Genomic DNA, 25,000 nt, shown 5'->3' on the forward strand with positions numbered 1-25,000 from the left:
TAGTCGATAGAATAATGTAGGTAAGGGAAGTCGGCAAATTGGATCCGTAACTTCGGAATAAGGATTGGCTCTGAGGACCGGGGCGTGTCGGGTTTGGACGGGAAGCGGATGCGGCCGGTGCCGGGCCTGGTCGATGCTCGTGCGTCTCTCGGGGCGCGCGGGCGGAATCCGGACCCGCGTTCCGGCCTTCCGCGGATCTTCCTAGCCGTAAGGCCGCGTCGGTTTCGTCTCGTGCGCGATCGGCGCGGTTCTGTACGACCGCCGTTCAACGGTCAGCTCAGAACTGGCACGGACAAGGGGAATCCGACTGTCTAATTAAAACAAAGCATTGCGATGGCCCTCGCGGGTGTTGACGCAATGTGATTTCTGCCCAGTGCTCTGAATGTCAACGTGAAGAGATTCAAGCAAGCGCGGGTAAACGGCGGGAGTAACTATGACTCTCTTGGTTGCTCACGGGTCGGTCGACGTGCGTGTTTCCGGCGACAGCGGCTACTCGCTGGGGATACGACGTGGAGCGCGATCGGCTCGTCAACGGGGAAGAGTGGTCTCGGCCACGACGCCCAACTCCTATCCACAGCCTGCTCGTGGCGCCGCTGCGATCGCTAATGTGGGGGGGGGGACACGCGTCTTTAACATCATGCGACCCTGCACTGGCCGTTAAGGTGTCCATCGCCTCGGTGGCGCGTGTCCTTCGAACGACTGCGAGGCCAAGCACGTTTCCACTATGGTCTGCGCCGCCGGTGTGCCTTTCCTTTTTGTATCGTACGCCGGTGGCGCAGGACGTAGTCAGGCTTGTCACTGGGTTCTCTACGGAGTGTGCGGCGCCCCCCCTTCCATCTTTGGGGGCGTAATCCAGGTGAGGTTGGAGCTGAGACGCTGCAACAGTCCTTCAGGGAGGTTTTTTCAGCCGTTTTCACGGCTTTTTCCTCCAAGTCCAATAGCTTCCTTCGGGTGGGACCTTTGCGAAAGCTATGGGCGAATCCCAGTGGTAGGGTTTGCGGCCCGCCACAATTGGGGAAATTGATTATTGCAAAAAGTCCGATCAGAAAATGTGAGGGCCACCCTGACCTCCCACAGGAGTCGGGGAGCATGGTCAATTCTTCCTCGGCGGCTCAGCCTGGCGCGTCCGGCGAAAGTGTCGGGAGTGCTGGGCGGGCATCAGAATGGAACTGCCCGTCATGTGGACGGGGGTTCAGAACGAAGACGGGGTTGGGTGTCCACAGACGTAGGGCCCACCCTGTCGAGGCTAATGCGGAGGCTGCTCCAAGCCAAGTGAAGCGACGTTGGCTCGATGAAGAACTGGACCTCCTTGCGCGCACCGAGGCCTTGTTGACGCTAGAGGCGAGCGGCCCTTGCACGAATGTCGCCTTAGCTGCCCGATTGCCCCAGCTCCATCGGACGCTGGAAGCAATCAAGGGCCAGCGGCGAGCCGCGAAGTACAAAGGGATGGTTAAAACCCACCTGGCGTACCTAGTGGCTCAGAGGGCGGCAGACGATGCGGGCGCGTCGTCCTCGGTTGATGCAAGTGTGAGTGCACAGGAGAGTGGTGAAGTCGAGTCGGCCGATGCTGATGATCAGGCACCCGTGGTTCAAACTCCAATCAGTGTAGACGCTGCGCGAGTGCTCTCGGACCTCCTAGCGGGGGCCGAGGCACGCATACGACGTGGTGGACTGGGAGCGAGGGCTGCGAGGCACCTCCGCCATACTAAAAGACATGGCTTTTTGAACGAACCGATTGCGCTAGACTCATTGTCGAACCGCAAGCGGAGACGAATGGAGTACGCACGCGTACAGGAACTCTTTCGGAAGTGTCCGGGGAGAGCAGCAGCCGAGGTGATAGACGGGCACTGCCGGGAAACGAAGCACAGCCTAGAGGAGATGGAAGCCTATTGGCGACCTATTCTCGAAGCTGTGTCCAACGCCCCGGGGCCTACGCCGGAATCTCTTCGCGAGTTGAGACCACCGAGCGATGGCACGCACGACTATTCCAAGCTGTGGGCGCCGATAACCGAACAGGAGGTGAAAGCGTCCCGCGTCGACCCGAAGACGGCTCCGGGGCCGGACGGTATCCGTGCGGCAGACTGGAGTCGAGTTTCTGTACCTTTGAAAGCGGAAATATTCAACCACTGGATGACATCTGGCGAGATTCCGGAACCACTGCGGCAATGTCGAACAGTCTTCGTGCCGAAAAGTGATGCTCCGCAGAACCCTGGCGAGTACCGGCCGATATCCATCGCGTCGGTGCCCCTCAGGCACATGCACAGCATCCTAGCACGGAGACTGCTAGACTGCTGCCCACCCGACATGCGACAACGCGGTTTCGTCTGTGCGGACGGAACGGTTGAGAACACAGCCGTGCTCGACGCAGTGTTGGGGGATAGCAGGAAAAAGCTCAGGGAGTGTCACATGGCGGTCCTCGATTTTTCCAAGGCGTTCGATACAGTGTCGCATGCGGCGCTGGTCGAGCTGCTGAGGGCTCGGGGGTTGCCGGGTGCTTTCTGCAGCTACATCGCTCGTCTGTACGAAACGGCGCATACCACCTTAGCCGTCAAAAATAAACTAAGCGAACCTGTGAAAGTGGGGAGGGGTGTACGCCAGGGAGACCCCCTATCTCCGATACTATTCAATATGGCGATGGATCTAATCCTCGCAAATCTGCCGTCCGGTGTCGGTTACGGGTTAGAGTCCGAGCGCGTCTCGGCTCTGGCCTACGCCGACGACCTAGTCCTGCTTGCAGGCTCGAAGGTGGGGATGCAGGAGTCCATAGACTGTGTTGCTCGTTTCGGGGATATGGTGGGGCTCAGAATCAACTTTGGTAAGAGCTCCGTCTTGTCGATGGTGCCAGACGGCCACCGCAAGAAACACCACTACCTGACTGAGAAAACTTTCTCAGGGTAACAAATTGCGCTGGGCTAGAAGGCAACAAGAGAAATTCACCAGAAAAGCTTCGGAGCGAGACACACCCTGTGTGGCACAGTATTGGCGTGAAGGTCTGCACGCATCGACGGACGGTCTCGAACTTCGGGAGTCGTCTCGGAATCCGGCATCCACTAAGTGGATTAGGGAGCGATGCATGGAGTACAGTGGCCGGGACTTCGTGCAGTTCGTGCACTGCCATATTAATGGGCTTCCCTCACGGGTCCGAGTAACGCGTGGGCGACGTGAGGGGCGTGAGTCGCAGTTAATCTGTCGCGCTGGTTGCGTGGTTAGAGAGACTACGGCTCATACCATTCAGCAGTGTTTCAGAACGCACGGCGGCCGCATTGAGCGTCATAACTGTGTCGCCAGGTTCGTTGCGAATGCGATGACCCAGCAGGGCTGGAAGGTGGAGCACGAGCCGCGATTTGTTACCTCTCTGGGTGTACGGAAACCCGACATCATTGCCGTCAGGGGCGCGGCTGGAGTCATACTGGACGCACAGGTGGTCTCGGGCCAGCGGTCGCTGGACGAAGCTCATCGGGCGAAGCGTAGTAAATACGGTTCGCACGCGGAGCTCGTCCGGTTGGTTGCAGGTAGACTGGGACTGCCTAGCCCAGATTGCGTCCGTACGACGACATGTACGATCTCCTGGCGAGGTGTGTGGAGTCACTCGTCCGTTAAGGAGATGAAAGACATCCTCGGGTTACCGTGCCATGTCTTTGAAAGAGTACCGGGCCTAGTTCTGAGGGGTTCCCACATGAATTGGGTTCGTTTCAATCAGATGACCGCCGTTTCGACGGCATCGCCTCACTGAGCAGCCGAGGTCCTGTGGATATCTGGGTTTCTACAGGGCCCATTGTGATACGGGACCACACCGCACTCTGTTGTACAGAGGGCGCGATACAGCCGTATATGTTAATGAACACCTAGTATCACACCCACCATCAACCTGTACAATACTGACAGCCATAAACAAGTGAGACTGTATGTGGTCAATCTCGAACTTGGCTTTACATAGAACACCTTATGTAAGCGATGGCATGTCGGCGGAAATAGCCAAATGCCTCGTCATCTAATTAGTGACGCGCATGAATGGATTAACGAGATTCCCGCTGTCCCTATCTACTCGCCGTCACTATATCGGGCGTGGGCACGAGGCAGAACATCGCAGGCGCTCAGTGGAAGAATTCATCATCGCTAAGGATCTCAGATTACTCAACAGTCCGGGGCAGCCTATGACGTTCAATGGTCCTAACGGGGAGTCCAACATCGACCTGTCACTCACTTCAAGAAACGTCAGAGCTGAAGAGTGGCAGGTGTGGCCCTCCGCATCAAGTAGTGACCACCGCATCATTTCCTACTGTGTTAGACTCACATGGGGGGCCCGAGCTGTGCCGTGCGCTGAGCCGGCTGAGGGTGGTCCGCCGCGGTTTCGGGATAACGGTGTGGACTGGAGTCGCTTCCAAGCGGCGGTAAGTATGAGAGTAGGGGTCCTGGATGAGCGGAGGTGCGCCTCTGCTCTCGCCCAGGACTTCACGAATGTGGTAGTGCGGACTGCGCACGAATGTTTAGGTTTGCGTGCTCAGGGTTGGAATGGAGGATATGAATGGTGGAACGCAAGGCTGGACGGCATGCGTAGGAGAGTCGGCAGACTCCGCTGCGCATGGCAGGGTGCAAGGCGGGCTGGTGGTGAAAGGGAGGTAAGAGCAAGGGATGCATATCACGCAGAGCGCCGGAAGTATCGGCGCCTAATGGTGGAGTCGCAGAACAGCTACAATGTTCGGGTGGCTGAGTCGGGTAACGATGACCCCTTTGGTCAGGCGTACAGGGTAGCCAGTGGGAGGTTTCGGCCCCCCGCTAACGTCATCAACGGCATCATGTACGCCGGTGGCCACTCGAATAGTGTCGGTGAGGCCGTGGATAACCTGTTGTGCGCCCTGTGTCCGGACGATAATCCGGCGGAGGATACCGCGTACCACAGGGAGGTCCGGTTTGCGGCCTCCGTAATCCCGTCGGGCTGCGACGCGACTCCGCCCTGCCGCGAGGTTCTGCAGGCCATAGTCAGGTCTCTGCCGAACACGGCCCCTGGAATCGATGGCATCACGGCGCGAATAGTTAAGCGTGTGTGGGTGGTGGCGGCCGCGGAGTTCCACTTCATCGTCGCAAAATGCGTGTGTGAGGGGATCTTCCCGGACGTCTGGAAGGACGGTAGGCTTGTTGTTCTCCCCAAAGGGAACGACAAGCCTCTGACGGATCCGAAGGCGTATCGCCCAATCACGCTCCTCCCTGTCTTTGGGAAAATTTTAGAACGCGTCTTATTGGCATGTGCGCCCCAGATCACGATGGAGATCTCAACCTGCCAGCACGGATTTATTCGGGGTCGCTCGACCGTGACAGCATTGAGCGAGATCCTAGGCACGGCAAGGAAATCTTCATCAAAATACGTTCAGGCAATATTTTTGGACATCTCTGGAGCCTTCGACAACGCCTGGTGGCCGATGATCCTCCTTAAGGCTAAGCGAAGTGGCTGCCCGCCCAACATATACCGCATGCTAGCATCCTACTTCTGCAATCGTCGCGTTGGGTTGTTCATTGGTGACCGGGTGCAGTGGAAGGCTTCCACCATGGGATGTCCTCAGGGTTCGGTGCTGGGTCCCACTTTGTGGAACGTCCTACTTGACGACTTGTTTCGGTTGCCGCTACCAAGGGGGGTTAAGGTTGTTGCGTACGCGGATGACGTCACGGTGCTGATTGAAGCAACCTCGCGTAGGGCCATTGAGTGTGCTGCGGCCGACTCAATTGCTCTCTTTGAAAGCTGGGCACAAAGGAACCGCCTCTCCTTCGCCCCGGCCAAATCGCAGACGGTGACCTTAAGAGGCAGGCTTCAGCGTGCTCCAGTGATCAAACTGGGTGGCGTATCAGTCAGGGCCGTGCGGCAGGCTGTAGTACTTGGCGTCACAATCGATGCAAGTCTGTCCTTCGCTGAGCATGCGCGATCGATCGGGGAGCGCGCTGCGAACCGCTTCGGGAAGATGTCGAGGGTATCGACCTCCTCCTGGGGCATTCGGTATCCGGCGCTGCGCATCCTATACTACGGCACCTTTGTAGCGACGGTTACGTATGCTTCGGCGTGTTGGGCAGAGAGGGCGTCGCTCTATGTTGTTCGGACGGCTTTAATTAGGGCACAAAGGCCATCCTTAATCCTTCTGACTAAGGCGTATAGATCGAATAGTGCCGCTGCTTTGGCCGTTTTGGCGGGAGTGTTGCCGGCAGACCTTGAGGTTATCCGTGCTGCCAGGATTGATGCGGCGCGTAGGACCGCGCCCAAGGGGGAGTTGAGCAGGCGTAAGCGGGAAATCGGGTCAGTCATCACCGGGGAATGGCAAGAGCGCTGGTCGTCTGAGGCAAAAGGGAGTGAGTTGCGTCGCTTCTTCCCGGACGTGGCCGGCCGGCTCGGGGCAACCTGGGTCGAGCCTGACTATGAGACCTCGCAGATCCTGACGGGGCACGGATGCTTCCGGAAACGCCTGTATGACATGTGTCTGTGTGAGAATAGCGAATGTTTTTGCGGACTAGCGGATGAGGATCTACACCACGTATTATGGGAGTGTGAGTTGTACGAGGATATCAGATGTGTGATGTTGGATGGGATCGTTCGGGAGGAAGTGGGACCGGTCTTCTACCGGGACCTCGTTAGTGCGGCGGGCAACTTCGGCAGGCTGCGGGAATTCGCGCACAAATGGCACAAGAGGCGGAGCAGTATGGAGCGCTGAGACTGGGATCGCTAATCGGACTGCGTCGGACCGCGGCGGAGCGCGGCAAGTCCGTTTTGTATTGTCCAGCCCCAGAATGGGGAGAATGGCAAATGGGGACAAGGACTAGATAAAAGAACTTGTAGGGAGTCAAGCAGGTGACCCGGGAACACGCCACGAGCAAGTACCGGGCACCCTCCCGCAGTTTCGGCCCATACAACCGCGAGGTTGGTGGGGCCATGGGAGGTGGTGGGTTGTCCCTATCTACTATCTAGCGAAACCACAGCCAAGGGAACGGGCTTGGGAGAATCAGCGGGGAAAGAAGACCCTGTTGAGCTTGACTCTAGTCTGGCATTGTAAGGAGACATGAGAGGTGTAGCATAAGTGGGAGATCGCTTGCGGTCGTCGCTGAAAAACCACTACTTTCATTGTTTCATTACTTACTCGGTTGGGCGGAAGCGGTGCGCGGTCGATTATATCGGCGGGCGTACGGTGTTTCGTTCCAAGCGTGCAGAGTGGCGGCGTGGCGGTAACGCTCGTCGCCTCAAAACTCCCGCGTGATCCGGTTCGAGGACACTGCCAGGCGGGGAGTTTGACTGGGGCGGTACATCTGTCAAAGAATAACGCAGGTGTCCTAAGGCCAGCTCAGCGAGGACAGAAACCTCGCGTGGAGCAAAAGGGCAAAAGCTGGCTTGATCCAGATGTTCAGTACGCATAGGGACTGCGAAAGCACGGCCTATCGATCCTTTAGTATAAAGAGTTTTTAGCAAGAGGTGCCAGAAAAGTTACCACAGGGATAACTGGCTTGTGGCGGCCAAGCGTTCATAGCGACGTTGCTTTTTGATCCTTCGATGTCGGCTCTTCCTATCATTGCGAAGCAAAATTCGCCAAGCGTTGGATTGTTCACCCATCAAAAGGGAACGTGAGCTGGGTTTAGACCGTCGTGAGACAGGTTAGTTTTACCCTACTGATGGCTTGTCGTTGCGATAGTAATACTGCTCAGTACGAGAGGAACCGCAGTTTCGGACATTTGGTTCATGCACTCGGCCGAGCGGCCGGTGGTGCGAAGCTACCATCCGCGGGATTATGCCTGAACGCCTCTAAGGCCGAAGCCAGCCTAGCCGAATCCGGCAAGGATATGCTCACTGTGGAGCCCCGAGAGTCGGGAGGCTCTAAACAATGTGACTTTACTAGTCGCGCTTCACTCGTGAGGTGCGACGTCGAAGCCCATTTGGAACGCGGCGATCGGTGCGAGCGGTCTTAACACGTGCACTACGGCGCCGAAGTTTCGAATTTACCTCAGTTCGATGTCGGGGCTCGGAATAGTCTGTAGACGACTTACGTTCCTGGCGGGGTGTTGTGCTCGGTAGAGCAGCGTCGTGCTGCGATCTGTTGAGACTCAGCCCTACGCCAGGTGATTCGTCCGAGGACGCGTCAAAACACAGCATTATTATTATTATATTATAATGTAATGTAACTGTAAGTGTTCAAAGACTAGGCCGCGTCTGCATCTGCCGCTTGGCTGCACTGATGATAGCTAGATCAGTGTTAGCTTTAGCAGTAGTTGCAGGGCGAGGTTTGTCGTTTGGACATTTATTATGTTGATTAGATAGATGCAAAAACAAACATACACCACACTATACTTTTATAATTATCCTATACAAGTACAAGTACAATTACAATTACAATTACAATTACAATTACTTGTGGTGACGTTACATAGAGTTTGAGAATTATTAAATATATATATATTTCAAAAGTATCGAAGAATCAATACACGAACTGCCCACACACTTGTAAATATAGACGCGCAAGATCGTTACACGAACCGCTTACCATTTTTCAATATATAAATGTCTATCAAACGATACGAGAACCGTTAGCTAAATAAATGTATTATAGTAAAGTACTATGTAAACACATATTACATAAATAATAAAATTTTCGACTGAACCGTCCGAACCCAAGTGCCCGGCCTGCGGCCGGGCACCCGTCATATTCATGTTCTAACCTAACCTAACCTAAATCTAGTTTGGAAATTATCCGAGTTTCTAAATTTTTTAACTAAATTTTCACATAAGCGTGTGCTCCTCACTGGACTGCACGACACCCGCACGCGCGAGAGCGGCGCGCACGCGAATTTCGCACATTTTAGACGGTCTAAAAAGACTTATTCTCCGTGAAAAGCCACTATCATCAAATAATTGCTGTAATTTATTCCACAATTCTTTCGACGATTTAACGGTTTTGACGTGGACATACAACGACGGGTCGATGGTCATCCGCGCTTGCTATTTCTTTTCCCGGTTCTGGCTTGATACAATGCTTCATGCCTTCGAGAACTAAGAAATTTTCTGCAGCGAAACCCCCCACTCCGAATAATTATCACGCCCCTTTAGTTTCGGCACATTGATAAAGTAATTGGTAGCCATTTTGATGAACAGTTTCTACACTTATACACTGCGATAATTAATACGATAAGTTATATCACAGCTAAATCGCACTGAATATAATGTTTTAACACTTGCTTTACTGCAAAATCCTTGTTAAAACGATTCAATACCGCGATTTTTATGAGCGTACGGCCCATAACCTATAATAAAACAACCTAATGCATTGATTGACGAGTGACACTGACACATACATTTTATTTTTAAAACAAAAAAACATGTCGTGCACTAGTAACATATTGTGTAGATATAAGACCTTTTTTAACACAGTTAAAAAAAAAACAATTTTATTCAAGTGCACTTTTGGATTTTCCAAATTTTTTAATTTTTTTTTTAACGGTTGTGAACCTAAGTGCCCGGCCTGCGGCCGGGCACCCGTCTTATTCATATACCTAACCTAACCTAACCTAACACCTAAACTAAAACACCTAGTTTGGATTCCTTTAGACTTTAGATTCAAGATTTGATGTTAATATATGCATTAATAAAAAATAATAATAAACTCATTGCTATTTTAATACTAGTTATGCTACAGATGCACTGATGAAAGCCAGTTAGTTAGCTATATCAGTGTGTAGTCGTAGTGTTAGTCGTAGTTGCCGGTGGGCTTAGGTCTAAAGGAATCCAAACCAGTTTTAAAAGGTTTGGATAGGTTATGTTAGGTTAGTGTAGGTTAGGTTAGGTTAGGTTAGAACATTAATAGGACGGGTGCCCGGCCGCAGGCCGGGCACTTAGGTTCAGTTCCGTTTTTCTAATAATAAGTAAATAAGGTGAGTGAGTTAATAATTTATGTAACAAAAGTGAATAAGTAAACTCTATATACGTATATAAATATGTAGTATTAAAAGTGATTAAGTAAATTATGTACGTAGTTATTTACTTACATTATTGTATAAAACGATTGAAGCGCGTAAGTATATTAATATATATACATATACATATATACATATATACATAAATGCATAAAAATTAACGTTAAAAAAACTTTTTTTTTTTTTTATATATAAAAATATGATGATATTTGATTGCCACTCAATATTTTAAACTCGTTTTCAATTATATACCCATAATTTATGATGTTAAGAGGAAGTTTCATTATATTATATCATTATTACTTAGTGTAGGTAGCCTAGCTATATCGATAAATATTGAATATTTTTATTGTTCCTTGTTTGAAAATCAAATATATGTAGACGCCGCGCGTTTCGATCCACGAACCGGACAGGGGGCAGTTCAGTCTCCCTAGTCGAAACCGTATATAGTAAGTACCACTGGCGAGGTGTTTAATACACGAACTGACTGACTATACACTGAAAAATATTTCGTTATATTCCTTTTTGTTAATTTGTTTTACGGTGGAAAATGGATTTTTTTTTTAATATTATCACAACAGAATTGAAGGATTACTTTTAATTTGAGTAAATATAGATTTTTAGAAAATTAAAAATAAAAAAAACCATAGTAGCAGCGCGGTACGGTAAGATTCGATACACGAACTGGAAGTCTCCCTTCTAAGATTATTACGACACTTGCGTGTGCGCGCTAATGCACCGTCCGTCTAAACCAAGCCCACGCCCACGCCCACGCCCACGCCTGCGCCTTTTTTTTATGACTATTATTACTAAGGGGAAGTTTAATAATGTCATCATTATAAAATTACTAATAACATTCACTCTAGGTAAACATAGGCAGGGCGGTGCGGTGCGGTGCGGCGCGTTTCGATTCACGAACATGACGGGAGAGATGAGACTCTGGCGGTCGGGTGTGAATTAATACACGAACTGTTTGTCACCGCCGTCCGTATTATATACAATGCACGAACGCACACGCACCTGCCAGCCTTAATAGTGAGAGTGGGCGTGGGCGTGGGCGTGGGCATGGGCGTTGGATTGGTAGAGGGGGTGGGCGTGGGCGCGCAAATGTACCGCCCCTCTGAACCACGCGGCAATCGCCCGCAAGCATCGCGCCCACGCCCACGCCCACGCCCAAGCCCACGCCCGTTCTCGTGCAAGAGGTGTTCCTGGCGGTCCCTTTTTTCCTTTAATTGGATATTAAAAAAAAAAAAACCATTTAAATATGTTTAATTTAATTTGTTCACTAACACATTAGGCCCGTCGCGCCGCGCCACTACTATATGGGGTGGAGGTGCGAAGGTGACGGCGACGGCGACGACGAAATACCAGAGTCTAAAAGGAGTAGTATGATTGCGGCGCCACGCAAAGTGGCGTTGTTCAGACTTCTCTCTCGCCGCGTATCTCTGCGTTAGTATTGTTGTCACGTTTCGCATTTCTCTAAAAAAAGAGGTTGTTCTCTTTTTTATTATAATATTATATTATGTTTATTTTATTTATTTATTTATTTTTATGGTATTATTTTTTAATATCATATTAATATTGTACCCCGATGAACGGCGTCGACCGACGGAATCGCGTCTGGGCAATTGTTATGGCATTAATGTGTGAGATTTTCAAGAGTGTATATTATTATCGATTGTGATATGATGTGCTCTCTCTCGGGTCGAATGTGTTAACTGTCAGAAATTCCCTCTGCGTTATTTCGTTATTACATTTCAATGTAAAATCAAACGGTCGTTAAAAGTTTATCCAGCAGCAGTTTAATATAAAAACTGTACATTCAGATGTGATATTTTTAATACAGCTCTCATAATACGGGACCGGCGTGGCGCGCTCACAATCGCAGACTGTTGCGTTCGTTTGTGCGGCTTCGCCCCCTGTGTTTTATGCGCGTGGTGTTAAAAATAATATAAAAATGGTGTTATAAAAGAAGTCTCTCAAGTACCGGGCGACGATCAAAGTGTCGTACTCGAATATGTTATAAAATCATAGCTCGCAAGAGCGTCAATGTGTGTTAAGTCTCGTTCAAAGAACCTTCAATGCTTGGGACCATGTCGCACGGCCTCCTAACGGAGGCGGTGCAACGTGAAATGTGTCCTCGTCCTGCGTGGGCGTCTGGGTTTAATAGTTCCGCTCGTCGAATGCTGACGGCGGGGCGAAACTCTCCCGTCTCGCAGCACATCATAGAATAAATTTTGTCGGGCACCGCGTCGCCGCTCTTAATAGAATGGCGCGCGACGTGCTTCGACCTTCCGTCGTGAGATGGGGCTGCAGCGCCGTGAACCGGCGCGGCGGCTCGCTCGCTACGGAAGGGGCTCGCTAACTGCGCGCCTACGTTTCCCCTTACAGCTTAACAGCTACGGGCGTTACGTGGCGTGAAGTATGTGGATAGCTCCCTGGTTGATCCTGCCAGTAGTTATATGCTTGTCTCAAAGATTAAGCCATGCATGTCTCAGTGCAAGCCGTATTAAGGCGATACCGCGAATGGCTCAATATATCAGTTTTGGTTCCTTAGATCTTACTCAGTTACTTGGATAACTGTGGTAATTCTAGAGCTAATACATGCAATCAGAACTCTGACCAGTGATGGGACGAGCGCTTTTATTAGATCAAAACCAATCGACGGAGGGCCTCGCGTCCGAAGTCGTTAATTTTGATGAATCTGGATAACTTTTGCCGATCGCATGGTCCAGTACCGGCGACGCATCTTTCAAATGTCTGCCTTATCAACTTTCGATGGTAGTTTCTGCGACTACCATGGTTGTCACGGGTAACGGGGAATCAGGGTTCGATTCCGGAGAGGGAGCCTGAGAAACGGCTACCACATCCAAGGAAGGCAGCAGGCGCGCAAATTACCCACTCCCGGCACGGGGAGGTAGTGACGAAAAATAACGATACGGGACTCTTACGAGGCCTCGTAATCGGAATGAGTACACTTTAAATATTTTAACGAGGAACAATTGGAGGGCAAGTCTGGTGCCAGCAGCCGCGGTAATTCCAGCTCCAATAGCGTATACTAAAATTGTTGCGGTTAAAAAGCTCGTAGTTGCATTTGTGCGCCGCGCTGTCGGTGCACCGCATCCGCGGTGATACTGACACGTCTGCGGAGCATATCGTCGGTGAGCCGGCGGTAAAACGCCGGTTCAATATCAAAATCCTATCGCGGTGCTCTTCGTTGAGTGTCGAGATGGGCCGACAATTTTACTTTGAACAAATTAGAGTGCTCAAAGCGGGCTCAAAATGCCGCTTGAATATTTCGTGCATGGAATAATAGAATATGATCTCGGTTCTATTTTGTTGGTTTTCAGAACTCCGAGGTAATGATTAATAGGGATAACTGGGGGCATTCGTATTGCGACGTTAGAGGTGAAATTCTTGGATCGTCGCAAGACGAACATCAGCGAAAGCATTTGCCAAAGGTGTTTTCATCAATCAAGAACGAAAGTTAGAGGTTCGAAGGCGATTAGATACCGCCCTAGTTCTAACCGTAAATATGTCATCTAGCGATCCGCCGACGTTACTACAATGGCTCGGCGGGCAGCTTCCGGGAAACCAAAGATTTTGGACTCCGGGGGGAGTATGGTTGCAAAGCTGAAACTTAAAGGAATTGACGGAAGGGCACCACCAGGAGTGGAGCCTGCGGCTTAATTTGACTCAACACGGGAAATCTCACCAGGCCCGGACACCGGAAGGATTGACAGATTAACAGCTCTTTCTTGATTCGGTGGGTGGTGGTGCATGGCCGTTCTTAGTTGGTGGAGCGATTTGTCTGGTTAATTCCGGTAACGAACGAGACTCTAGCCTGCTAAATAGGCGTCGTCATTTAGGTGTGCGCGGCTTCGGTCGCGCAACTCACTGGCGGCGTATTAAAATTCTTCTTAGAGGGACCGGCGTCTTCGAGGCGCACGAGATTGAGCAATAACAGGTCTGTGATGCCCTTAGATGTCCTGGGCCGCACGCGCGCTACACTGAAGGAATCAGCATGTTCTCCCTGGCCTAGAGGCCCGGGCAACCCGTTGAAACTCCTTCGTGCTGGGGATTGGGGTTTGCAATTATCCCCCATAAACGAGGAATTCCTAGTAAGCGCGAGTCATAAGCTCGCGTTGATTACGTCCCTGCCCTTTGTACACACCGCCCGTCGCTACTACCGATTGAATGATTTAGTGAGGTCTTCGGACCGACACGCGGTGGCTTCACGGCCGTCGGCGTTGCTGGGAAGTTGACCAAACTTGATCATTTAGAGGAAGTAAAAGTCGTAACAAGGTTTCCGTAGGGGAACCTGCGGAAGGATCATTAACGTGTAACGTCTGCACGGGTCGCCGCGGTAAACGCGCATGCGCACCCATGTTTGTACGATTATGTTAAAGACCAAACCAAAACAAAAACAAAAACCCGTCTAGTATAAGTATGACCGTCGCGATCGGTCCGCCGGACTGTCGGTTGCGTTCAGCTGTCGCCACAATGACACTAGCCAATATAATCGACGACACGGCGCGGTCCGTCGGTTGTCTTTACTCGGACACCCCAATATTGTTATCTTTATATCCGTTAAGATGAGAGTCGTTATGTTACGATCGCATTGGATATTATAGATGACAAAAAACGTTGTATAATAAATATACCATGAAACAGAAATGTTAAACTATTACCCTGGACGGTGGATCACTTGGCTCGCGGGTCGATGAAGAACGCAGTTAACTGCGCGTCATAGTGTGAACTGCAGGACACATTTGAACATCGACATTTCGAACGCACATTGCGGTCCGTGGAGAAACATCCAGGACCACTCCTGTCTGAGGGCCGGCTGCATAAAAACAAATGCCACACTGTTCGTGGGCGCGACTCAACAACCTTTCATTAGGGCGAGACGCGCGCACGGACACATGGCGGCTCCGTGAGGCTTAGCGCCAATCGGTCCGTTTAAATATATAAAATGAAATAATGTGTGCGTGTCGTTCGAGGCGCGCCAAGCTCTCGCCGGCTCGGCGCCGTTGCCGCTAGCCCGTAGCAGCAGCCGTGGGTGCAGTAGCAGCGTCGCTACGCGCGCGCACGATCGCTTCGATCGATCGACCCTTCCGTTAACGGTTAATCGATCTAGTGTCGAACGCGATACGTGCGCTATGCGTGGCGTACGCCTGCGACGCACGCACGGTGCGGGCATGCGAAACGTGCGCTAAGACGCCCACGAGAGAGACGCGTCGCGTTAACGACACGCTCCGCGCATTATTTCGACAATGAGTTTTCGGTGTGAAGACCAACCAATTCATTTGATAACCGCACCCATAAGCGCGCTTTGTTGTTTGTAGCGTGTAGTAGTCTAATCGAATCGGTAATCTAATCTGAAAACTCCGTAGGCGGACTCGACGTCCGGACTCGCGAGGCGGCGCCGTGCGCGCTCGCGCCGATGCGGCGCGAGAGCGAGCGGCGCCGTCTAGCTGACGGATATCGCGTCTGCCTCCACTTTTATCGTTGGCCTCAGATCAGGGAGGATCACCCGCCGAATTTAAGCATATTAGTAAGCGGAGGAAAAGAAACTAACCAGGATTTCCTTAGTAGCGGCGAGCGAACAGGAATGAGCCCAGCACTGAATCGCGCGGTTTTAACGATCGCGGGAGATGTGGTGTTCGGGAGGTTCCGCTATCTCGTCGTCGCCGCTCCTGTCCAAGTTCGTCTTGAACGGGGCCGTTTTCCCGTAGAGGGTGCCAGGCCCGTAGCGACGGAGCGAGGCGGCGAGAGGGACACTCCTCAGAGTCGGGTTGCTTGAGAGTGCAGCCCTAAGTGGGTGGTAAACTCCATCTAAGGCTAAATATTACCGCGAGACCGATAGCGAACAAGTACCGTGAGGGAAAGTTGAAAAGAACTTTGAAGAGAGAGTTCAAGAGTACGTGAAACCGTTCAGGGGTAAACCTGCGAAACTCGAATGAACGAACGGAGAGATTCATCGACATCCGGCGGCGTGCGTGCGCGCTCCTCGATGTCGCGCCTCGCCCCTCACGGGTGCCGCGGCGCGGCACGGGTCGCGTCCGTCTCAGTCCGTCGGCGTCGTGCACTTCTCTCTCAGTAATGCATCGCGACCCGTTCGACGTCGGCTTAAGCGCCGTCCGATTCGCCCAGCGGTGGGTTCGCCCTCCGCTGGACCGCGACGGTTGCCGGCCGGCTGTCGGACGGTATCAGTACGAATCGCGCACGCGCATCGCGCGCGTCCGGCCCGACGCAAGCTCGCACCGTACAATGTCGCTGTCCTGCCCGAGCGCGGACAGCGACGCGGCGCAACTGTCGTCGCAGCCGTGATGTCTCGGACCGTGCGCGTCTCAGTCTGCGATGAGTCATTTTCGGGCACTCGCAGGACCCGTCTTGAAACACGGACCAAGGAGTCTAGCATGTGTGCGAGTCATTGAGTTGTCTTTGTCACAAAACTGAAAGGCGCAACGAAAGTGAACGTAGGGAGGATGGAGCGCCGGTCCCGATCGGCCTCCCGCACTCCCGAGGCGTCTCGTTTCCAATCCGTGAATGCAGGCGCGCTCCGAGCACAGATGCTGGGACCCGAAAGATGGTGAACTATGCCTGGTCAGGTCGAAGTCAGGGGAAACCCTGATGGAGGACCGTAGCGATTCTGACGTGCAAATCGATCGTCGGAACTGGGTATAGGGGCGAAAGACTAATCGACCCATCTAGTAGCTGGTTCCGTCCGAAGTTTCCCTCAGGATAGCTGGCGTCGATCTGGACAGTCTCATCCGGTAAAGCGAATGATTAGAGGCATTGGGGCCGAAACGACCTCAACCTATTCTCAAACTTTAAATGGGTGAGAACTCCGGCTTACTCGAACGATGAAGCCGGAGATCTGATGACGGTGCCAAGTGGGCCAATTTTGGTAAGCAGAACTGGCGCTGTGGGATGAACCAAACGTAGTGTTAAGGCGCCTAAAAAACGCTCATGGGACACCATGAAAGGCGTTGGTCGCTCATGACAGCAGGACGGTGGCCATGGAAGTCGGAATCCGCTAAGGAGTGTGCAACGACTCACCTGCCGAAGCAACCAGCCCTGAAAATGGATGGCGCTGAAGCGTTTTGCCTATACAATACCGTTACGGGCACGTGCGACGCGCTTAAGACGCGTCATTATGCCGTAACGAGTAGGACGTGCGCGGCGGAGAGCGCAGAAGGGTCTGGGCGTGAGCCCGCCTGGAGCCTCCGTCGGTGCAGATCTTGGTGGTAGTAGCAAATACTCCAGCGAGGCCCTGGAGGACTGACGTGGAGAAGGGTTTCGCGTGAACAGTAGTTGCTCGCGAGTCAGTCGATCCTAAGCTCAAGGAGAGATCTTATGTCGATGCGGCGTGTTACTTTTACTTTATTGTGATAAGCAACGCCCATTGAGCGAAAGGGAATCCGGTTCCTATTCCGGAACCCGGCAGCGGAACCGTTTCAATAATCGTTCCCTCGTTTCAAAGCGAGTGTTCGACGGGGTAACCCAAAGTGGCCTGAAGACGCCGCCGAGGGGTCCGGGAAGAGTTTTCTTTTCTGCCTGAGCGTTCGAGTTCCATGGAATCCTATAGAAGGGAGATATGGTTCGGAACGCGAAGAGCACCGCATTTGCGGCGGTGTCCGGATACTCTCTGCGGACCTTGAAAATTCAGGTGAGGGATGTACGTGGAGATGTCGCGCCGGTTCGTACCCATATCCGCAGCAGGTCTCCAAGGTGAAGAGCCTCTAGTCGATAGAATAATGTAGGTAAGGGAAGTCGGCAAATTGGATCCGTAACTTCGGAATAAGGATTGGCTCTGAGGACCGGGGCGTGTCGGGTTTGGACGGGAAGCGGATGCGGCCGGTGCCGGGCCTGGTCGATGCTCGTGCGTCTCTCGGGGCGCGCGGGCGGAATCCGGACCCGCGTTCCGGCCTTCCGCGGATCTTCCTAGCCGTAAGGCCGCGTCGGTTTCGTCTCGTGCGCGATCGGCGCGGTTCTGTACGACCGCCGTTCAACGGTCAGCTCAGAACTGGCACGGACAAGGGGAATCCGACTGTCTAATTAAAACAAAGCATTGCGATGGCCCTCGCGGGTGTTGACGCAATGTGATTTCTGCCCAGTGCTCTGAATGTCAACGTGAAGAGATTCAAGCAAGCGCGGGTAAACGGCGGGAGTAACTATGACTCTCTTGGTTGCTCACGGGTCGGTCGACGTGCGTGTTTCCGGCGACAGCGGCTACTCGCTGGGGATACGACGTGGAGCGCGATCGGCTCGTCAACGGGGAAGAGTGGTCTCGGCCACGACGCCCAACTCCTATCCACAGCCTGCTCGTGGCGCCGCTGCGATCGCTAATGTGGGGGGGGGGGACACGCGTCTTTAACATCATGCGACCCTGCACTGGCCGTTAAGGTGTCCATCGCCTCGGTGGCGCGTGTCCTTCGAACGACTGCGAGGCCAAGCACGTTTCCACTATGGTCTGCGCCGCCGGTGTGCCTTTCCTTTTTGGATCGTACGCCGGTGGCGCAGGACGTAGTCAGGCTTGTCACTGGGTTCTCTACGGAGTGTGCGGCGCCCCCCCTTCCATCTTTGGGGGCGTAATCCAGGTGAGGTTGGAGCTGAGACGCTGCAACAGTCCTTCAGGGAGGTTTTTTCAGCCGTTTTCACGGCTTTTTCCTCCAAGTCCAATAGCTTCCTTCGGGTGGGACCTTTGCGAAAGCTATGGGCGAATCCCAGTGGTAGGGTTTGCGGCCCGCCACAATTGGGGAAATTGATTATTGCAAAAAGTCCGATCAGAAAATGTGAGGGCCACCCTGACCTCCCACAGGAGTCGGGGAGCATGGTCAATTCTTCCTCGGCGGCTCAGCCTGGCGCGTCCGGCGAAAGTGTCGGGAGTGCTGGGCGGGCATCAGAATGGAACTGCCCGTCATGTGGACGGGGGTTCAGAACGAAGACGGGGTTGGGTGTCCACAGACGTAGGGCCCACCCTGTCGAGGCTAATGCGGAGGCTGCTCCAAGCCAAGTGAAGCGACGTTGGCTCGATGAAGAACTGGACCTCCTTGCGCGCACCGAGGCCTTGTTGACGCTAGAGGCGAGCGGCCCTTGCACGAATGTCGCCTTAGCTGCCCGATTGCCCCAGCTCCATCGGACGCTGGAAGCAATCAAGGGCCAGCGGCGAGCCGCGAAGTACAAAGGGATGGTTAAAACCCACCTGGCGTACCTAGTGGCTCAGAGGGCGGCAGACGATGCGGGCGCGTCGTCCTCGGTTGATGCAAGTGTGAGTGCACAGGAGAGTGGTGAAGTCGAGTCGGCCGATGCTGATGATCAGGCACCCGTGGTTCAAACTCCAATCAGTGTAGACGCTGCGCGAGTGCTCTCGGACCTCCTAGCGGGGGCCGAGGCACGCATACGACGTGGTGGACTGGGAGCGAGGGCTGCGAGGCACCTCCGCCATACTAAAAGACATGGCTTTTTGAACGAACCGATTGCGCTAGACTCATTGTCGAACCGCAAGCGGAGACGAATGGAGTACGCACGCGTACAGGAACTCTTTCGGAAGTGTCCGGGGAGAGCAGCAGCCGAGGTGATAGACGGGCACTGCCGGGAAACGAAGCACAGCCTAGAGGAGATGGAAGCCTATTGGCGACCTATTCTCGAAGCTGTGTCCAACGCCCCGGGGCCTACGCCGGAATCTCTTCGCGAGTTGAGACCACCGAGCGATGGCACGCACGACTATTCCAAGCTGTGGGCGCCGATAACCGAACAGGAGGTGAAAGCGTCCCGCGTCGACCCGAAGACGGCTCCGGGGCCGGACGGTATCCGTGCGGCAGACTGGAGTCGAGTTTCTGTACCTTTGAAAGCGGAAATATTCAACCACTGGATGACATCTGGCGAGATTCCGGAACCACTGCGGCAATGTCGAACAGTCTTCGTGCCGAAAAGTGATGCTCCGCAGAACCCTGGCGAGTACCGGCCGATATCCATCGCGTCGGTGCCCCTCAGGCACATGCACAGCATCCTAGCACGGAGACTGCTAGACTGCTGCCCACCCGACATGCGACAACGCGGTTTCGTCTGTGCGGACGGAACGGTTGAGAACACAGCCGTGCTCGACGCAGTGTTGGGGGATAGCAGGAAAAAGCTCAGGGAGTGTCACATGGCGGTCCTCGATTTTTCCAAGGCGTTCGATACAGTGTCGCATGCGGCGCTGGTCGAGCTGCTGAGGGCTCGGGGGTTGCCGGGTGCTTTCTGCAGCTACATCGCTCGTCTGTACGAAACGGCGCATACCACCTTAGCCGTCAAAAATAAACTAAGCGAACCTGTGAAAGTGGGGAGGGGTGTACGCCAGGGAGACCCCCTATCTCCGATACTATTCAATATGGCGATGGATCTAATCCTCGCAAATCTGCCGTCCGGTGTCGGTTACGGGTTAGAGTCCGAGCGCGTCTCGGCTCTGGCCTACGCCGACGACCTAGTCCTGCTTGCAGGCTCGAAGGTGGGGATGCAGGAGTCCATAGACTGTGTTGCTCGTTTCGGGGATATGGTGGGGCTCAGAATCAACTTTGGTAAGAGCTCCGTCTTGTCGATGGTGCCAGACGGCCACCGCAAGAAACACCACTACCTGACTGAGAAAACTTTCTCGATTGGCAGGAGGAAGCTTCGGCAGGTGTCTTGCGTGGAAAGATGGCGCTATCTCGGCGTTGACTTTGAGGCGTCCGGGTCGAAGACGATAGAGCACGACGTAAAAATCGCGCTTAACAACATTTCTAAAGCCCCCCTCAAGCCGCAACAGCGGCTCGAAATCCTGAGGGGTCACCTCGTTCCGAGGTTCATGCACGGTTTCGTGCTAGGAACGATTTCGGACGATAGGCTGAGGAGGTTGGACGTCCAGATTCGGGGCGCAGTGAGGAAATGGTTGCGGCTTCCGCACGACGTGCCGGTTGCCTACTACCATGCTGCGATTAAGGACGGCGGCCTGGCGATCCCATCGCTTCGGACGGTCGTTCCGGATCTGATTGTACGCAGGTTCGGGGCGCTCGGCTCGTCGCAGTGGGTTGCTGCCAGGGCCGCCGCCAGATCCACTAGGATCCGTAACAAATTGCGCTGGGCTAGAAGGCAACAAGAGAAATTCACCAGAAAAGCTTCGGAGCGAGACACACCCTGTGTGGCACAGTATTGGCGTGAAGGTCTGCACGCATCGACGGACGGTCTCGAACTTCGGGAGTCGTCTCGGAATCCGGCATCCACTAAGTGGATTAGGGAGCGATGCATGGAGTACAGTGGCCGGGACTTCGTGCAGTTCGTGCACTGCCATATTAATGGGCTTCCCTCACGGGTCCGAGTAACGCGTGGGCGACGTGAGGGGCGTGAGTCGCAGTTAATCTGTCGCGCTGGTTGCGTGGTTAGAGAGACTACGGCTCATACCATTCAGCAGTGTTTCAGAACGCACGGCGGCCGCATTGAGCGTCATAACTGTGTCGCCAGGTTCGTTGCGAATGCGATGACCCAGCAGGGCTGGAAGGTGGAGCACGAGCCGCGATTTGTTACCTCTCTGGGTGTACGGAAACCCGACATCATTGCCGTCAGGGGCGCGGCTGGAGTCATACTGGACGCACAGGTGGTCTCGGGCCAGCGGTCGCTGGACGAAGCTCATCGGGCGAAGCGTAGTAAATACGGTTCGCACGCGGAGCTCGTCCGGTTGGTTGCAGGTAGACTGGGACTGCCTAGCCCAGATTGCGTCCGTACGACGACATGTACGATCTCCTGGCGAGGTGTGTGGAGTCACTCGTCCGTTAAGGAGATGAAAGACATCCTCGGGTTACCGTGCCATGTCTTTGAAAGAGTACCGGGCCTAGTTCTGAGGGGTTCCCACATGAACTGGGTTCGTTTCAATCAGATGACCGCCGTTTCGACGGCATCGCCTCACTGAGCAGCCGAGGTCCTGTGGATATCTGGGTTTCTACAGGGCCCATTGTGATACGGGACCACACCGCACTCTGTTGTACAGAGGGCGCGATACAGCCGTATATGTTAATGAACACCTAGTATCACACCCACCATCAACCTGTACAATACTGACAGCCATAAACAAGTGAGACTGTATGTGGTCAATCTCGAACTTGGCTTTACATAGAACACCTTATGTAAGCGATGGCATGTCGGCGGAAATAGCCAAATGCCTCGTCATCTAATTAGTGACGCGCATGAATGGATTAACGAGATTCCCGCTGTCCCTATCTACTATCTAGCGAAACCACAGCCAAGGGAACGGGCTTGGGAGAATCAGCGGGGAAAGAAGACCCTGTTGAGCTTGACTCTAGTTGGTCTTGGTTGCTCACGGGTCGGTCGACGTGCGTGTTTCCGGCGACAGCGGCTACTCGCTGGGGATACGACGTGGAGCGCGATCGGCTCGTCAACGGGGAAGAGTGGTCTCGGCCACGACGCCCAACTCCTATCCACAGCCTGCTCGTGGCGCCGCTGCGATCGCTAATGGGGGGGGGGGGGACACGCGTCTTTAACATCATGCGACCCTGCACTGGCCGTTAAGGTGTCCATCGCCTCGGTGGCGCGTGTCCTTCGAACGACTGCGAGGCCAAGCACGTTTCCACTATGGTCTGCGCCGCCGGTGTGCCTTTCCTTTTTGGATCGTACGCCGGTGGCGCAGGACGTAGTCAGGCTTGTCACTGGGTTCTCTACGGAGTGTGCGGCGCCCCCCCTTCCATCTTTGGGGGCGTAATCCAGGTGAGGTTGGAGCTGAGACGCTGCAACAGTCCTTCAGGGAGGTTTTTTCAGCCGTTTTCACGGCTTTTTCCTCCAAGTCCAATAGCTTCCTTCGGGTGGGACCTTTGCGAAAGCTATGGGCGAATCCCAGTGGTAGGGTTTGCGGCCCGCCACAATTGGGGAAATTGATTATTGCAAAAAGTCCGATCAGAAAATGTGAGGGCCACCCTGACCTCCCACAGGAGTCGGGGAGCATGGTCAATTCTTCCTCGGCGGCTCAGCCTGGCGCGTCCGGCGAAAGTGTCGGGAGTGCTGGGCGGGCATCAGAATGGAACTGCCCGTCATGTGGACGGGGGTTCAGAACGAAGACGGGGTTGGGTGTCCACAGACGTAGGGCCCACCCTGTCGAGGCTAATGCGGAGGCTGCTCCAAGCCAAGTGAAGCGACGTTGGCTCGATGAAGAACTGGACCTCCTTGCGCGCACCGAGGCCTTGTTGACGCTAGAGGCGAGCGGCCCTTGCACGAATGTCGCCTTAGCTGCCCGATTGCCCCAGCTCCATCGGACGCTGGAAGCAATCAAGGGCCAGCGGCGAGCCGCGAAGTACAAAGGGATGGTTAAAACCCACCTGGCGTACCTAGTGGCTCAGAGGGCGGCAGACGATGCGGGCGCGTCGTCCTCGGTTGATGCAAGTGTGAGTGCACAGGAGAGTGGTGAAGTCGAGTCGGCCGATGCTGATGATCAGGCACCCGTGGTTCAAACTCCAATCAGTGTAGACGCTGCGCGAGTGCTCTCGGACCTCCTAGCGGGGGCCGAGGCACGCATACGACGTGGTGGACTGGGAGCGAGGGCTGCGAGGCACCTCCGCCATACTAAAAGACATGGCTTTTTGAACGAACCGATTGCGCTAGACTCATTGTCGAACCGCAAGCGGAGACGAATGGAGTACGCACGCGTACAGGAACTCTTTCGGAAGTGTCCGGGGAGAGCAGCAGCCGAGGTGATAGACGGGCACTGCCGGGAAACGAAGCACAGCCTAGAGGAGATGGAAGCCTATTGGCGACCTATTCTCGAAGCTGTGTCCAACGCCCCGGGGCCTACGCCGGAATCTCTTCGCGAGTTGAGACCACCGAGCGATGGCACGCACGACTATTCCAAGCTGTGGGCGCCGATAACCGAACAGGAGGTGAAAGCGTCCCGCGTCGACCCGAAGACGGCTCCGGGGCCGGACGGTATCCGTGCGGCAGACTGGAGTCGAGTTTCTGTACCTTTGAAAGCGGAAATATTCAACCACTGGATGACATCTGGCGAGATTCCGGAACCACTGCGGCAATGTCGAACAGTCTTCGTGCCGAAAAGTGATGCTCCGCAGAACCCTGGCGAGTACCGGCCGATATCCATCGCGTCGGTGCCCCTCAGGCACATGCACAGCATCCTAGCACGGAGACTGCTAGACTGCTGCCCACCCGACATGCGACAACGCGGTTTCGTCTGTGCGGACGGAACGGTTGAGAACACAGCCGTGCTCGACGCAGTGTTGGGGGATAGCAGGAAAAAGCTCAGGGAGTGTCACATGGCGGTCCTCGATTTTTCCAAGGCGTTCGATACAGTGTCGCATGCGGCGCTGGTCGAGCTGCTGAGGGCTCGGGGGTTGCCGGGTGCTTTCTGCAGCTACATCGCTCGTCTGTACGAAACGGCGCATACCACCTTAGCCGTCAAAAATAAACTAAGCGAACCTGTGAAAGTGGGGAGGGGTGTACGCCAGGGAGACCCCCTATCTCCGATACTATTCAATATGGCGATGGATCTAATCCTCGCAAATCTGCCGTCCGGTGTCGGTTACGGGTTAGAGTCCGAGCGCGTCTCGGCTCTGGCCTACGCCGACGACCTAGTCCTGCTTGCAGGCTCGAAGGTGGGGATGCAGGAGTCCATAGACTGTGTTGCTCGTTTCGGGGATATGGTGGGGCTCAGAATCAACTTTGGTAAGAGCTCCGTCTTGTCGATGGTGCCAGACGGCCACCGCAAGAAACACCACTACCTGACTGAGAAAACTTTCTCGATTGGCAGGAGGAAGCTTCGGCAGGTGTCTTGCGTGGAAAGATGGCGCTATCTCGGCGTTGACTTTGAGGCGTCCGGGTCGAAGACGATAGAGCACGACGTAAAAATCGCGCTTAACAACATTTCTAAAGCCCCCCTCAAGCCGCAACAGCGGCTCGAAATCCTGAGGGGTCACCTCGTTCCGAGGTTCATGCACGGTTTTGTGCTAGGAACGATTTCGGACGATAGGCTGAGGAGGTTGGACGTCCAGATTCGGGGCGCAGTGAGGAAATGGTTGCGGCTTCCGCACGA

The 25,000-nt window shown here is 53.9% G+C and overlaps 1 protein-coding gene, 2 non-coding genes and 1 pseudogene across 3 annotated transcripts; 3 read left to right on the top strand and 1 right to left on the bottom strand.

Annotated features, from left to right (window-relative positions):
- The window catches only part of LOC120632422, a 10,330-nt pseudogene extending 2,236 nt beyond the window's left edge, over positions 1–8,094 (top strand).
- Positions 8,095–12,368: 4,274 nt separating this feature from the next.
- LOC120632461 lies at positions 12,369–14,271 on the top strand. Its single transcript, XR_005659132.1, has one exon. It is a non-coding gene; the product is annotated as a small subunit ribosomal RNA (ribosomal RNA).
- Positions 14,272–14,621: 350 nt separating this feature from the next.
- Positions 14,622–14,778, top strand: LOC120632431. Its single transcript, XR_005659105.1, has one exon. It is a non-coding gene; the product is annotated as a 5.8S ribosomal RNA (ribosomal RNA).
- Positions 14,779–15,739: 961 nt separating this feature from the next.
- Positions 15,740–16,634, bottom strand: LOC120631902. The gene has a single exon (XM_039901578.1). The coding sequence runs from the start codon at positions 16,355–16,357 to the stop codon at positions 16,004–16,006; it is 354 nt and encodes a 117-aa protein (XP_039757512.1). The 5' UTR covers positions 16,358–16,634; the 3' UTR covers positions 15,740–16,003.
- Between the last annotated feature and the right edge of the window lie 8,366 nt (positions 16,635–25,000).

The sequence above is a fragment of the Pararge aegeria genome, chromosome 19 (genome assembly GCF_905163445.1).
Source record: "Pararge aegeria chromosome 19, ilParAegt1.1, whole genome shotgun sequence".
Classification (NCBI taxonomy): Eukaryota; Metazoa; Arthropoda; class Insecta; order Lepidoptera; family Nymphalidae; genus Pararge; species Pararge aegeria.